The 15,125-nt window shown below is 38.0% G+C and overlaps 1 protein-coding gene across 1 annotated transcript; it reads left to right on the top strand.

The window, feature by feature from the left end:
* The first annotated feature begins 6,048 nt into the window (after positions 1-6,048).
* On the top strand, positions 6,049-10,769 carry LOC129274087 (G-protein coupled receptor 54-like). The gene is made up of 2 exons (XM_064108804.1): positions 6,049-6,181; positions 9,672-10,769. Exons 1-2 carry the CDS (start codon positions 6,082-6,084, stop codon positions 10,298-10,300), a joined length of 729 nt encoding a protein of 242 aa, XP_063964874.1. The 5' UTR covers positions 6,049-6,081; the 3' UTR covers positions 10,301-10,769.
* The last annotated feature ends 4,356 nt before the right edge of the window (positions 10,770-15,125 follow it).

The raw sequence follows: 15,125 nt of genomic DNA, 5'->3' as shown, positions 1-15,125 counted from the left end.
TGAATTAATTACTCTCGACATATGAAGAGCTTGATTAAAAAAGGAGCTAAATCCACTTTTGACCAATATTGATTTTTTGATACAAATATATATATATATGTATCTTAGACGCAACTGCAACATTTCGCATTTGAAAAAAAAAATGGAAAGGTTGGTAAAAATTGATTGCAAATTTGAGTTTTGTTCTAAAAGGAGCTAAATCCAAAACAGTTTTGTTCCAAAAGGAGCTAAATCCACTATGCGGCTATTTAAAGTTGTTATTTTTCCTATTTTAAATAAAGTTATGCATTCAATTTTTTAGTTAGATGTTGTGGATACAATTTCACACTATCAGTGCAAATTTTGCTGAAAATAACAGAATTTTACAATTTTTATGTATATTTTTGGATTTTGCTCCCGTTTGAATTAGATATCGAAAAGTCACCGTCCTTAGAAAAGATGACAAAATATCGCTTGTTTTTTCTTTTTGTAATTTTCAATGGATAAACATCAGAAAAGATGTAAAATGTAGTCTGCTAGCCATATTTATGTGTTTCGTGCTCAATTTTCAATATCAAACATGTCTATTTGGCAAAAATTGACATTTCACTAGGGTTTGTTCCAAAAAGAGCTAAATCCATGAAAAATAAAATTCCCAAAATTCTTGATAATGAATGTTAGATTTTTGAAATCATGATTTAATTAGTCTTAGATGGTAGTACTATCATCTATATCAAAATAAAACAGCAGTGGCTAAGCGAAAGTGGTGAATTAAAAAACCTTGATTTACAGAAAAATGGATTTAGCTCCTTTTGGAAAAAAAAACTCTTCATATAAGTCAGAAATAAAAGTATTGAACCAGAAATTGATATAATTGAGAAGTAAGACAACTCAGAAATAAATATTGTCAATCATAGATAAGATTTTAGAAATATAAGACTCATTCAAAAAACATCGTAATTCAAATAGCAGTATATTTTACAAATGAATGTCATCGTTCAGAAATAGATAATCTCGTAAATAAAACAATTTCAAAAAATGAGAAAACTCTAGAAATAAAGATAACTACAGAAAAAAAAGCAAACACGGTAAAGACAACCGCAGATTCATAAGTTTACGCGGAATTAAAACAATTCTTGGAAATAAACACAATCACAGATTTGCATGCTTTTGCAGGTATGTATGTTATCACAAAAATAATTTATTTCTAAGAGAGTCAGAAAGACTGTGCATTTATTTCTAAAAGACTACATGTATTTCTGAGATACTACATTTATTTCTGAGAGTTTCTTTATTTTTGAGATTGTTGATTTTGGCCCTTTTGGCTGCCCATAGATTTCAACATGAAACCTGTTTTTACAGAATTTTGTTTCTGTTCGGTTGGACCTTAAAAACCGGAGTCGTACTTGCACTCATACTTACAGGGGTGATCCAGTCTGCAGGCACAGACCCTGATTGAACCTTTGATCAAAAAGTGGGTTTTTACACAAATCTAGCATGTATAAAACTTTTTTTTTCAGTGCCATCAGTACGCACGTCATTGCAGGCAGCGTATTCAGACCACAACAATTTTAAGGAGCGGACTAACGCAAATCCAACACCCCAACCCAATTGGTCAGAAAGAAATGAAAGGTGGGCAAAAGAGAGAGAAGGGGAAGAGAGGGAAGAAAAGTATGTATGGAGAAGATAAATAAGGAGACATTAAATCTAAAGACTTTCCAATGCAAATTAGTGTAATACCACCGAAAGGTCCACAGCCAAAGAGGTTCCAGCCTTATCCTGTTAGGTGTCCGCAGTATGCGTAGTAGAGTTCTTATTCAATCATAATACAAATGCAACCAGGGCAATACTTTCATCAATGAAAACAAAATTCTAGATCAGGTTTGATTCTATTATTCATTCAATCAATTATTTTTTATTGAAAAATCCATATTCCACAGTACAATACTTCTCTCTTCAAAAACAGCATATGTTTATCAAGGACCAGTCATTTGGAATTAAACTCCTTCTCATAATCAATTTAGCCCCTCGGTATCTGTTTCAAAAGAAAATACAAAATATGTTTATCATTTTATTCATAGATTTCTTTCTTGCTCTCTCTCTCTCTCTCTCTCTCTGTAGGTCTTTATTTTTGGAGGGGGCGTAACCTGTAACATTGATTATATGTTTAAGTTTTTTGCTGTAATGGGTTGGCCTAACGCAAAATTTGATCAACAAGTGGGTTTTATACAATACTAGCATGCATAAAACTTGGGGTTTTTTTCAGTGCCATCAGTACGCACGTCATCGTAGGCAGCGTATTCAGACCACAAAATATTCTAAGGGGCGGGCTAAGGCAAATCCATTACCAAACCCAATTGGTCAGAAACAAGAGAAAGGTTGGTGAAATTGGGAAAAGGGGAAGAGAGGGGGGAAAAGTATGTATGAAGAAGGTAAAGAAGGAGACATTAAATCTAAAGACTTTTCAATGCAAATTAGTGTAATACCACCGAAAGGTCCACAGCCGAAGAGGTTCCAGCCTTATCCTGTTAGGTGTCCGCTGTATGCGTAGTAGAGTTCTTATTCAATCATAATACAAATGCAACCAGGGCAATAATTTCATCAATGAAAACAAAATTCTAGATCAGGTTTGATTCTATTATTCATTCAATCAATTTTTTTTTTATATTGAAAAATCCATATTCCACAGTACAATACTTCTCTCTTCAAAAACAGCATATGTTTATCAAGGACCAGTCATTTGGAATTAAACTCCTTCTCATAATCAATTTAGCCCCTCGGTATCTGTTTCAAAAGAAAATACAAAATATGTTATATCATTTTATTCATAGATTTCTTTCTTGCTCTCTCTCTCTCTCTCTCTCTCTCTCTGTAGGTCTTTATTTTTGGAGGGGGCGTAACCTATAACATTGATTTTATGTTTAAGTTCCTTGCTGTAATGGGTTGGCCTAACGCAAGGTATCTTCCTTTTTTTGCCATTTCCCTCCTCATTTTCTATAACTTGTTTGATGTACATTGTTATTTTATACATTGTTATTCATTGTCTATTTTATTTATTATGTATTTTATCTGATCTCTTGAGGAGGAATAAACCATACTTGAAACTTGAAACTTGAAAAAAAAAATCAATCCGAGAACGCTATGGTTCCTACATGTCTTAAAAGATTTAAAGATGCTTATAAGGTTTCGGAAATTCTGGCGTTCCGTGGTGTTCTAAGAAATATCTAAAATTCATGTAATATGTAATGAATATGTCAACCCAGTTAGCTGTTTTATGGCTGTTCTGTCAGGCCAATCATATACATATATTCATCGGAAACACATTAAGGACAAAGAGAGACAGGGAGAGAAAGAGAGTGTTAGGGGATGTGTAAACTGTGTATTTCAGTGTCTGATATGGATTTTAGCAAAACGTGAATTCTAGTCCAGCCCCTGTCCTCGTTTTATCTAAATACGATTTCTCCTCAGACAAGCATTCCGTGAATGTTTTAAGCATTAACGGATCACATTTCGTCTCTTGTTCTACTTATCTCATTTTCGCTTCACAATAAGTGGATATTAAATCTCCAGCCCGTATCACTTTAATCCCCGCTCTCAAAGTTCGATCAAAGGGATCAATACGATTCTTTCTCTGACCATCTTAGTGATATTTTCAAAGAAATGTCTCTTAAAGTAAACTTATACTTTTTCGGCTAGACGGTGTGATTACGTAGGTAAAATGGGGGAGGGGGTTAAACAGGGAAGGGAACGGGAGAAAAGCGCTTGAAAAAGATAGTGAGACAGTCATGTGCAAGAAAAAAGATAACTGAAGCTGTAATACACATCCCCTCACACATGCACGCATACACCCATCCAAACTCACAAAAACTCCTTTTCTTGGGCGTGTTCTCTCCCTCGGGGGCGATAAAGCGTACTAAAACGTTTAGTCCAGGGTGTGTGTCCAAGTGTTGGGTGCGTGTGCGTGGCTGCGTGTCAGAGAGGGCTAGGTGTGCATCTGCATGGGTGTCTTTACTGTCTTAGGTAATTACCAGCAAAAATTGATGTAAGTATAAACAGAATGCTATCAAACCGGGGACGTTTGGTACAACGTGGGTACATAGGTTTGTGTGCGAGGGTACAACGCGTTTTTATGAGTGTGTATGAAGGGTATTGAGGATGTGTGAATGGTGCGTGTGTGTGTGTGTGTGTGGTGAGTGTGAGGGAGCGGACGATGTTATGTGTGTAAGGATAAGAATGTTTGGAGTTGTGAATGTACGTGAAGGTGTTTGCGAAGATGTGTGTATTGTGTTTGTAACTAGACTGTAAGAGCGTGAGGGTATTATGATGGTACAGTGCGTGTGGAGAGGGTGTGTGTATGTGTCATTCGTGGTAAGTGTGGGTGTGAGCATGTTTGCTGATGAGTCCACGTGCAAACGTTTGCGTGAGTTGTGTGAGAGTGTGCGGACGGATGTGTGTTTTCGATAAAGACAGGAGAAAGTGTTTTCAATGATTTTATTTTGGGGGGGGGTATTTCCTGCTGTCAAAAATGATTGGAGTAAAAGCAATGCAAATGTATCCACATATTTTTTCCCATCCCTTATTGAATAAGAGTTTCGTATATCATAATTTGTTTCATGCTAATATTCATATCGATATTTAACAGTACAGTATTTTGAGTTCACCAGTACCTTCAAGGACCCCTTGCACTGGTTGAATGATGGTGTCTACAGTGTGCATCTCTTGATCATTAATTGCTACGAATCTTGACATTCTTAATCAAACAGGAGATTGTCGTAAATAAATTCATAGTTCCATATGTATTTCTATATAATTCTTTGAGAACATTAAAAAAAAGATTTTGGAAATATAATAAAGAATTCATTATTTTACATTATTTATGTTCGATAACCAATCTGTATAATTATTGTGGAATGAAAATATTACGTCATTCAACTCTATTTAGATGTACATTCTATACAGAGCTAACCTTGTCCACCGCTACCATTTTTTCCTTAGTTTTATAAGTTCCTCAAAACCATCTGGTTTGCATACTTCTCGCTATATATATATATATTGTAAAGAAATGGATGAAGAGAACAATGGTAGGCGAAGCTTAAATCAAGGTTCCCCAGAGCTATCTACCCTAAGAATGGTTCTTAAAAACCATCTGGTTTGCCTACTTCTCGCTATATATATATATATTGTAAAGAAATGGATGAAGAGAACAATGGTAGGCGAAGCTTAAATCAAGGTTCCCCAGAGCTATCTACCCTAAGAATGGTAGATAGCTCTGGGGAACCTTGATTTAAGCTAGCTCTGGGGAACCTTGATTTAAGCTACGCCTACCGAAGGGTAGATAGCTCTGGGGAACCTTGATTTAAGCTACGCCTACCGAAGGGTAGATAGCTCTGGGGAACCTTGATTTAAGCTACGCCTACCGAAGGGTAGATAGCTCTGGGGAACCTTGATTTAAGCTACGCCTACCATTGTTCTCTTCATCCATTTCTTTACAATATTTAAATAAAAGAGTTGCCAAAGCTGTTGTACATGTATAACTTCACACATATATATATATATATATATATATATATACATGTATTTTAATCTCGTAATTCCGGGGGTGATAATTTGAATATGCTGGTCCGCTCCTATGAAATAAACCTCCACAGCACTTCTGTAAAATTTCTAGCCTTGACACCTCTGAAATAAAAATAAACACAGATTTTTAAGACAAGCCACTGGCATACATATGAGGGCTTAGCCCCCCCCCCCCCCCCCGCACCCGAAAACGTTTCATGGCCAAGAAAAAAAAAATAGAAAGAAAAGAAGCTGAAAGGGTAAAGGGTAAAATATTATGATTTTCTTAAAAACACAGTAAATCAAAATTTATCATAAGCCTATTACAAGATTTTTGTTCTAAAAAGTCACGTTTTTACTCACTGGAACAATATTTTTGCTAGATTTAACTACCCCTCTTGAATATGTTTGCTTTCATTTTCTTTACCTTTACTCATGATGGATATCGGCTTGTTATAAATGCCCATAATACTATGTATAATTCATTATTTTTGTTGTTAAAATCAACAGGTCAGTGCTCAGGCGACATGTATTACTTTAACCGCTATGAGTGTGGATCGATACCAAGCAATCGTTTATCCTCTGAAGTCGTTACGTAACAGAACACCGCAGATAGCCCTTCTCGTCAGCATAGGCATATGGACGTGTAAGTATCGCATGCCAAAAGGTCGACAGCAATCGACCACGGGCCTTCCAAGGAGCGTCGATTGAAACCTCTTTTCACTGATTTCCACCCAAAGAATCGTAATGCAACGCCATTCGTCTTTCTTTACAGATTAACGCGAACCACCTGAATATTCAATGGCAATGTGTTCTACAAAAATTGTGGAATGTGACCGGGTCTACATAACAGCTTGCCGTGCCTTTCGCCTGATAAAGGTTTCCTGCATACGTAAGCCCGGGTCACAAACCACCTGTGCCGGTCTAAATAGCAGATATCGTTCTTTACTCAGAACCATATCTGCCGGGTTGACGCGATTTGATTTTCTTATTCATTTTCCTAAGATAAATAAAAGTGGTAGGTCCTATATAATTTTGAAGGAAATGGGTAGGTGTGTATGCAGATCAAGAAACGATAGCAAGAACGATATCTGCCGGATAAAAGAGAAATTGGTTCTTAATCCACCGGAGTTGGAACACGATCCGCCGAACGAACCGTATTTGCCTAGCGCCAAATCCGCCACCACACCGGCCGCACAGAAACGTTGTCAGCATAACAGCGCGCTAAAAGTAAGCCCGGTCACATCTTCCGGATTGTGAAGTCAAAACCTTTCTTTCGATGTGTAAGTAATGCGTTGTTGTAACATATGGCATCGCTGCCACATTTATACACGCTGTAATAGGGCCTCTGTTAGTGCATTGTCAGCGCTAACAATCGGTGCAGCCCGTGCGGTCCGTACAGGTCTATTTTAGTCCATAGGTTTATTAGGGGGCCGCGACTGCCACATAGGGAAGCTTAAAAGTGCCATCCAGATGTTCATATAATCATCTCGTCATGACATCTCTTAGGGAAAAGGATAAGATGACGAGATCTCGGATCTCGTCATGTCTACATCCCGTGTGAGGGATGATCAGATGATAAGATCTTGGATCTCGTAATGTCTACATCTTATAGAAGAGATGATCAGATGGCAAGATATCGGATTTCGTCATGTCTACATCCTGTGGGAGCGATGATCAGATGACAAGATCTGTGATCTCGTCATGTCTACATCTTTGAGAAGAGGTGATCAGATGGCAAGATCTTGGATCTCGTCATGTCTACATCTTTTAGAAGAGATGATCAGATGGCAAGATCTCGGATCCAAGATCATCTCTCCCACAGGATGTAGACATGACGAGATCCGAGATCTTGCCATCTGATCATCTTTTCTACAAGATGTAGACATGACGAGATCCAAGATCTTGTCATCTGATCATCTCTTACACGGAATGTAGACATGGCGAGATCCGAGATCTCGTCATCTTATCATTTTCCCTCAGATATGTAGACATGACGAGATGATTATATGAACATCTGGGGGCAGTTTTAAGCTTCCATAGCCACAATTTCACTTTTATTTTGAATGTTAGGAGGGAGTGGGGGTGGCAGAATAAGACTACGACAACGCATGTCTCTCGCACAGTTCCATTCAGCGTACGTTACGCACTTGGTAAGTGACTTGTGCGCACTTGCAATGTGCTTGCAAGTACGATCTCCATGCAATTACCAAGTTATCGTTCAAATCTAGGGACCGTACTTAAACGTCCTGCTCACTTACGGTGTTCTTACTGACTCGTTGAGCATTAATTGGCTTAAGTCGACGGCAAGTTCTACACAAAGGGTGAATCCAAAGTGACTGCTTCCAGAACGCAAGAAAAGTTTTTCGTGCACTATATCTGTTACGTCGTGTCTGCGTGTTCACAAATATGTGCTGACTCGTCACTCACCCTAATTAGATCCCTAAGTTTGCTTACATTAATGCACTAACTTTCATGTACGGTGTGTTTTGGACTACGGCTTTAGCATAGAAGCAGGTGACAAGCCATTCGTATAACACCGCAATCTATTTGTGGAAGTTTATAGAGTGGATGCTGATTGTTCAATAAACATACGTGCACGCGTATGCTTTTTTTGCAAGGATCAGTTATGTATTGCATGTTTAGCCTGCGAAACATGAGAAGCCAGCATCCTTGAGTTACAGATGAATACTACTTTCCTCCGAGTCAGAATTCGGTAAGGAATTGTAGTCTAGTCAGCTTAAATACCTTTTACAAAACTGAAGTCAGGAGAACCAAATTACCAGAAAATTGTCAATCACACAAAAGGATTTACAAATCAGGCGTATTAAGTTGAACTGCATACTTGCCACTCTGATATTTATCATTCAACTATTGGTGAAATCTATCGACATTTCAAGATAGTTTAATGCTTCCAATAGCTGACAGGGGGGTTTGGATTTACTTAATTTGAGCTATAATCTGGTAAAACACAAAAAATTACGTACAAAAAAACTCTGCAGACAGGTTTGTTGCATAATAAGCTTTTTGAAGAAAAGTTGAAGTGGATGTAGGCGGGGTAGGCATCGGTCAGAACCGATCTTTACTATTACGATTGCAAAGAGTTTGCGCCTGTGAATTATTCGTTCCTGACCCGGTTTCACTCAAAATCTCATTTTGCCGTTACAAAATGGAGAGCAAATCGATTGGCTTCTTGAAGTCAGGTGAAATCGATCCTGGACTGACCGGGTTCGTGTACCGACGGGCTAGGCGGAAGAGACTTGACGGGTAATCAATAGCCTGAAATGCTACTTCCTCAACCGTCGGGCGGTTAATCTCCTCAAGGTGTCGATGACTTGGCCAACGCTCTCGTTTTACCGTCGAGGCTCGCTCGTTCCCCAGTGTTTTGTTTTCGACAAAAATTATATGAGGTATAGGTGCTTATTGATGAAAAGGGTGAAAGAACGCCCCATCTCTCTCTCTCTCTCTCTCTCTCTCTTCATGCTTTTCTATCTCATCACATTCTCTCCATCAATTGAAAAGAACTTTTTTTTAGGTGGGAATATGTAACAAAGAGTGGAAGTAACTCGTATCCTATACTGCACTGTTCGGAGTCTCCCATCCCCCTTTTATTACCAGTGCTGTCCTACCAGCTCCCGCATCAACGCCCAATTATTTTCATGAATTTACACAATATTTCACCAATGTCTGAGACTAGAAGGTGGAAAGTTGATTTATCTTAGAGAAATAAAAAAAAAACATACAGTTTTAGCTATGAAATTTAGAGGATCCAAACGGTTCAGACAATGGTCCCAATGACGAAGAATTGCAAATTCAACACAGGCATTATCAGTTGTATTCTTTATAAAAAGTGAAGTCTAGTGCGTGTGCACGATATTCCCTTTTATAATACTTTCTCACCATCTCTAGATTAAATAAATGGGATTTATTGCCTGTTCCACTGTTGTGACACCGATAGAACTGCGTCAGGTTTAGGCTTGTTTTCGATATACATTTACCCTGTTTATGTCGGCATTCACTTAGGCTGTGCCTTTTCCCCCGTTTGACATCAGATCAATTAAATTATCGTTACGTTGTGAACTTAGTACAGCATTAAATGAAATTACACACGATTCTTCTCACGTTCTCATTCACAGGTTCAGCGTTGCTGGCCATTCCGGTCGCGGTGTATTTCGACGCTGTCCAGAACACGAACGGCGAAGTCACGCGTTGCAAGGAGGTGTGGCCGAACAAGATGATGTTCCCCGGATACGCTATCTACACATTCCTTCTTGTGTACGCCATTCCGCTAAGCATTATCAGTGTGTGCTACACCATCGTGCTAACCCGTCTTTGGAAACAGATACAACCTTGTGAGGAGACGCGATCAAGCGCACAGACGCGCTTCTTAAACCAAAAACGACGCATCACTCGCATGGTTCTCGCCGTCATCATAGCGTTCGCCGTTTGCTGGTTGCCGCTACACGTCATCAACCTGTGGCAGCGACTCGACGAGGACTTCCCTCAAAACGAACTCACGCTGGCAATGCAGACGACTGCTTACTGCATGGCGTACGCAAATTCCTGCGTGAATCCTTTCGTGTACGCCTTCGTCGGAGGACGCTTTAGGGAACGTGTGAGGAAAGCGTTTCCTGCGTTGTCAAGCAGAAAGCGTTCACACACAGACGCCCTTATTTTAGAGAACATTGGTAAACATGACGAAATACACGATGAGCAAAGGCATAGTCTGATTACTTCAAATGTAACGCAAAGAGAAGCAGTATAACATTTCATCGGATATACCATGAACAATTAAGTTATATATATATTATTAAAAAACGTTTGTGTTTAATATTATTGATGCAATACCGTGTTAATTATCACATTCATGTTCACATAGATAACATTGTGTACCGCTTATGGTAATCTAATACAGCTTACAATGATGCATGCTCTTTTCAAAATTACTTAAATGAGTGACACCTAAAAGCTTGCATTACTTTCTTGGTAATTTTAAATGTTATTCAGTCATTTCAAATTTTGAGTTTATAATGATTTTTAATGAAAGGTGCGATTGGATATCATATAAAAATACCAGATAAATTTCTACGCAAAAAGTGTGTTTACGATCAAACCTATGGAAATGGAAAAAATAGTCTTTTTCTATTTCAAAAATTGTCAGGCATAAAATTCATCAAACGTTTCAGTACAGTTCATAAGAATACATTATTTTCTAATATACCATTATAACATTACTACATAGTGTTCAGAAAGTCCTTGTTAGGTGTATTTGTCTTTATGGGGGGGTAAGGATGAGCATTAATCAGATATGATTGTTACGTCAGTGACCGATCTGATACGCCCGATACACATGTCTATACGATTAGGATACTGAACCTTTTATTCTGACCAAGGAAACACACTCACTATAGTCATGATAGTGACTATAAACTGAAGTTTAATCGGACAAACAAATCCCAAATACCAAGCTGGAAACCGAATGAACATAATGTTAAAACACTGTGGCCCGTATTCTGAAGTCGGGTTTAACTTAAACTCAGGTTTAAAGTTGTGGTTTAAGTATGGGAAGCCAAAAGTATCAAAATTCTTATTAAGTTGTATGTTTCTTATGTTTACTGTGCTCTTTCCTGATTCATCGATGGTGAAGACAATCATCTATGTATACTTCCTACACAATTATGAATGATTTGAGAGCTGAATGAGCTGAAAGTATGATATCCCTACTGTTAATGATTATGTAACAATTGGCTGTCCATACTTACACCACAACTTTAAACCTGAGTTTAAGTTAAACCCGACTTCAGAATACGGGCCTGTATCTTGATCGGACTGAATACCAAACCGACCGAATTACTGATACTTCATCAAAATATGATTAAAGCTACTGATACTTCACTTATACATTTTGACCAAGAATAAAGACAGAGTACTTCAAATTTCACCAAGGATTAAATAATAAAATAACATGATAATCACGATTGACCAAGCCGTCATGACTATGGACCATGCCGATACTGCACTACGAACTTAGTGATGCACTTCCTAGACGCCGAGAATATTGTTACTCAACCACACTGGACCGAACTTACCGATACTACAACCATATTTCACCAACATAACGATACTGGACTTAGATGACCAAGCATACTAATACTATATTAAAACATAAAGGACACTAAAATTTGACCGAATACATCGATATTGTACTGAAATTTGTCAGACATCTACAGATACTGCACCGAACATCATGTCGTTTTACGATCATTCCAATATTGTACCCGTCGATGAAAACCTCTTTTACCCACGCTTTAGAACGTGACTAAGCTATAAACTACGCTTGTATTTCTTCCCTCTTCTTATTCTTCCCCTCTTTGTATTTCACCATCAATTATTTTCTTTCTTTCATCCTTCCACTTCATTATCTTCTTTTACTTGTATTAACTATTCCTTCTGGCCCAGACAGTGTCCTAACGGCCGTGACGCTTAATACTGCGAAGACGATGATGACTTGAACCTTGACGAAGACATCACCAACACCTGGAAAGATAGTGAGCGACGCTGGAGACCTTGAGAATGCTTGGATTTGCCAAGCATGTAACAGTTGAAAATACTTATATGGGAGATGAATCAAACTGGAATTACCTCATTGATATTCCACGAATCATAATCTGTCTTTTTATATATGTATTGAAGAAGGTTTACCTAATGGGCAATTCCATAAAATGATCAACCTTTTTGTACGTCCGACCCCCATGTTTATTTTCAAGTCTTACGTCACTTCATAAACTGACCAAGTCATGGTCCTTTGAGAACATTACAGACTGTCAAAAGAACAAGAAATCAGAGACAAAAAATTCATGAATGTCCCACATATAGGGGGTCGGACGTACATATTTTTATGGAATTGCCATAATACTACAATGTTCGAGAAAACCGACTCCAGATTGATCAAAGCATGTTATTTCCCATGGCATATGATCAGTTGGTATTTAATCGGTTTCTTTGATGAGACGGTAGCTTAAAAGTTTATCAAGAATATGTGAAAATTTCATGAAAGGTCTTGCCACCTTGGTTTTCGGCCAGTCAGATGCAAGGATGGGAGGGGCATAACCGTTGTCATTAAACATCACCACATATACCCTCCATTGAATGTTTACTAGTTCTTCCTAGGTTTGGTCAATCTGAAAATCTGACACTTCTACCATGACTACTGCTACTGCTAGTTCCCTCACTTTGTTATTCCCACTAGAACCGTTCCGACTTTTACGGGTGACTACTGATCAACACCCTGTCTACTACTACACCGGGATACTACAACTACTAACTTATTCTAATACTACTATACTGCATGCTACTCTACGACAGCTTTGATATACTACAACTGTACAATGTACAATGCTAAGGAGGAAGTGAGCATGAGGGATAACATTTAAGGACATGGCACTCATGTAACCACCCTTACAGGTGGATCTTTCATAAACTACGAGCGACTTTACGAACGACTGGGGACCCTTTCTTATGAGCTACATCAATACCTTTACAAATCTGGTGTATATTATTTACCTCAAGAAAGGTTCATCAGTTGGTCGTAAAGTCGCTCTTATGAAACACACACTAGGTATGATAGCCACCGTAATACGGATACTGACAACGAAGACCGCTGCAGCACCACTGTCAATACTAACGAAGTCCTCGATACTACATACTTAATCTAACTTTTTTTTTCAAAAAGGTAGAAATCACTTCTATCAAAGGTCCGAACCGAACCGGGTAATCAGTTGGACATCTAGCAGCCAATCAGCAGCGGAATCAAAATCCCAACTGAAATAACTTTGTTTTTGCTCAGTGAGACACTTAATATATGAACCGTCCTAAATTCAGAGCGGACGAGAAGTTGCAAGTGTCTCGTCCTCTAGGACGAGGATGCTGCGTCCTCTTTCGACAAAGAATCGTTTGGCGTTCCTTTTCAATTTGACGATGTAATACTTCGTCCCTGAATCCTCTTTACGTTGTCAACATAAAATCTCCAACAAAAAGCACCCCATCTTGCATACGTGGTATGTAGGCGAGAACATTGTTACGTTTGGTGTCCTTGTGACCCTATTATTTTTTTTAGGTATCTATGTTTTTAGGTCTCTACGTTACTGCATTGGATGCTGAAAACATGTTCCCAGTTGAAAAAAAAATAATTACAATATTTTCTTTATCCTTTCCCTATTCACGAGAACCTCGTCTGGTAGAAATGGCATAGTTAATAAACATCATTATGAAATGCAAGTAGAAGTTCATAGACGCGACAGGTGGGACTGAAATAATCGAATTAACTTGCTGGCAAATAACTTGAATAATGTGGTTTATTTTCAATTGGTCTAATGCCAATTCGTCCCATTTCAGCTTATTTCACATTTCAATAACACTCTATCACGCTACACCCCCAGACGCACGCATTCTCCGATCATCAGATGATAAGACCAAATTAGTCAAACCTAGATTATCACTTCACCTTGATCAACAAACACTTTAGAATATGAGGAATAGAAGCACCCAATGTTTGGAGCAACATACCGAAAGGTCATCGTGAAATCCTCAGTATCCGTACTTTAAAGAAGCACCTGAAGTCCCATTTCTTTTGATGTAGGATTTATTATTTTCTGTATAATTTCATGATCACGGTTGATGTTCTCTGCTATCATTTTGCTCAATATAACCTTTTGTTAGCACGGCTATGATGCAGATGTGAATAATGTAATTCATAATTCATTCATTCATTCGTAATTCATAATTACGAGAATTGTAACAAAGTTACTCTAACGCCGTCTGGTGTCGTCTGTCTCCATATATCATGTGCTCAAATAGAGTGTTTAAACAGCACCAGATTTCAATTTGTAGACACCAATTGTAAATCATCATAATCCTGGGAGTGAAAGGCACTCTTCAAATAACCTACTACTCATTCGCGTCCATAAAAGCGTCGACGTCTTCTGTAAAAAAAATGTCTTTTCAGCACTATTCGCCGGAAATCGCCACATACGGACCATTAATGGGTGACAGGCTAGAAGTAGTTTCCCTACTAAACAAACGCTAAATGTTTCTTCAGTTCCAGTAATATTTTAGACTATGTATTTTGCTTTGGAATTATGTTTACGTAATCCTCGGTTGGGTATTGTACAATTCATTTTAGATGAGAAAACGCTTTGGAGCGGTAAGCCTATCAATGATTAAATTTGAATTTTTACACCACTTGTAGTACCAAATTTGAAATGTCCGTGTTCATACCATGTTGGGTGGCTTTTCTCATGTTTTGGGTTGCAAAATTCGTTATGTAGATCCCCCCCCCCTCAATTCAGATCGAAGATGAATCGCCATATGTGCAACTGGAATCAATCACTACATTAAATTAATATCGATTTCAATTAAATTTATATAAAAAAATCAACATCTGGAATTTGCGCACTTGGAAAGGAACATATACAATGTGAATGATGCTAATTACTTTATATCAACTAACAGATCACGCAAAAAAAAACGTAGCTTTGGCTCTACTCCTGACAAGTTTTAGTATAACTGTGATAATTTTTTTTTTTTTTTTT

The sequence above is a fragment of the Lytechinus pictus genome, chromosome 13 (assembly GCF_037042905.1).
Source record: "Lytechinus pictus isolate F3 Inbred chromosome 13, Lp3.0, whole genome shotgun sequence".
In the NCBI taxonomy this organism is placed as follows: domain Eukaryota; kingdom Metazoa; phylum Echinodermata; class Echinoidea; order Temnopleuroida; family Toxopneustidae; genus Lytechinus; species Lytechinus pictus.
This window is presented reverse-complemented; position numbering and strand designations above follow the sequence as displayed.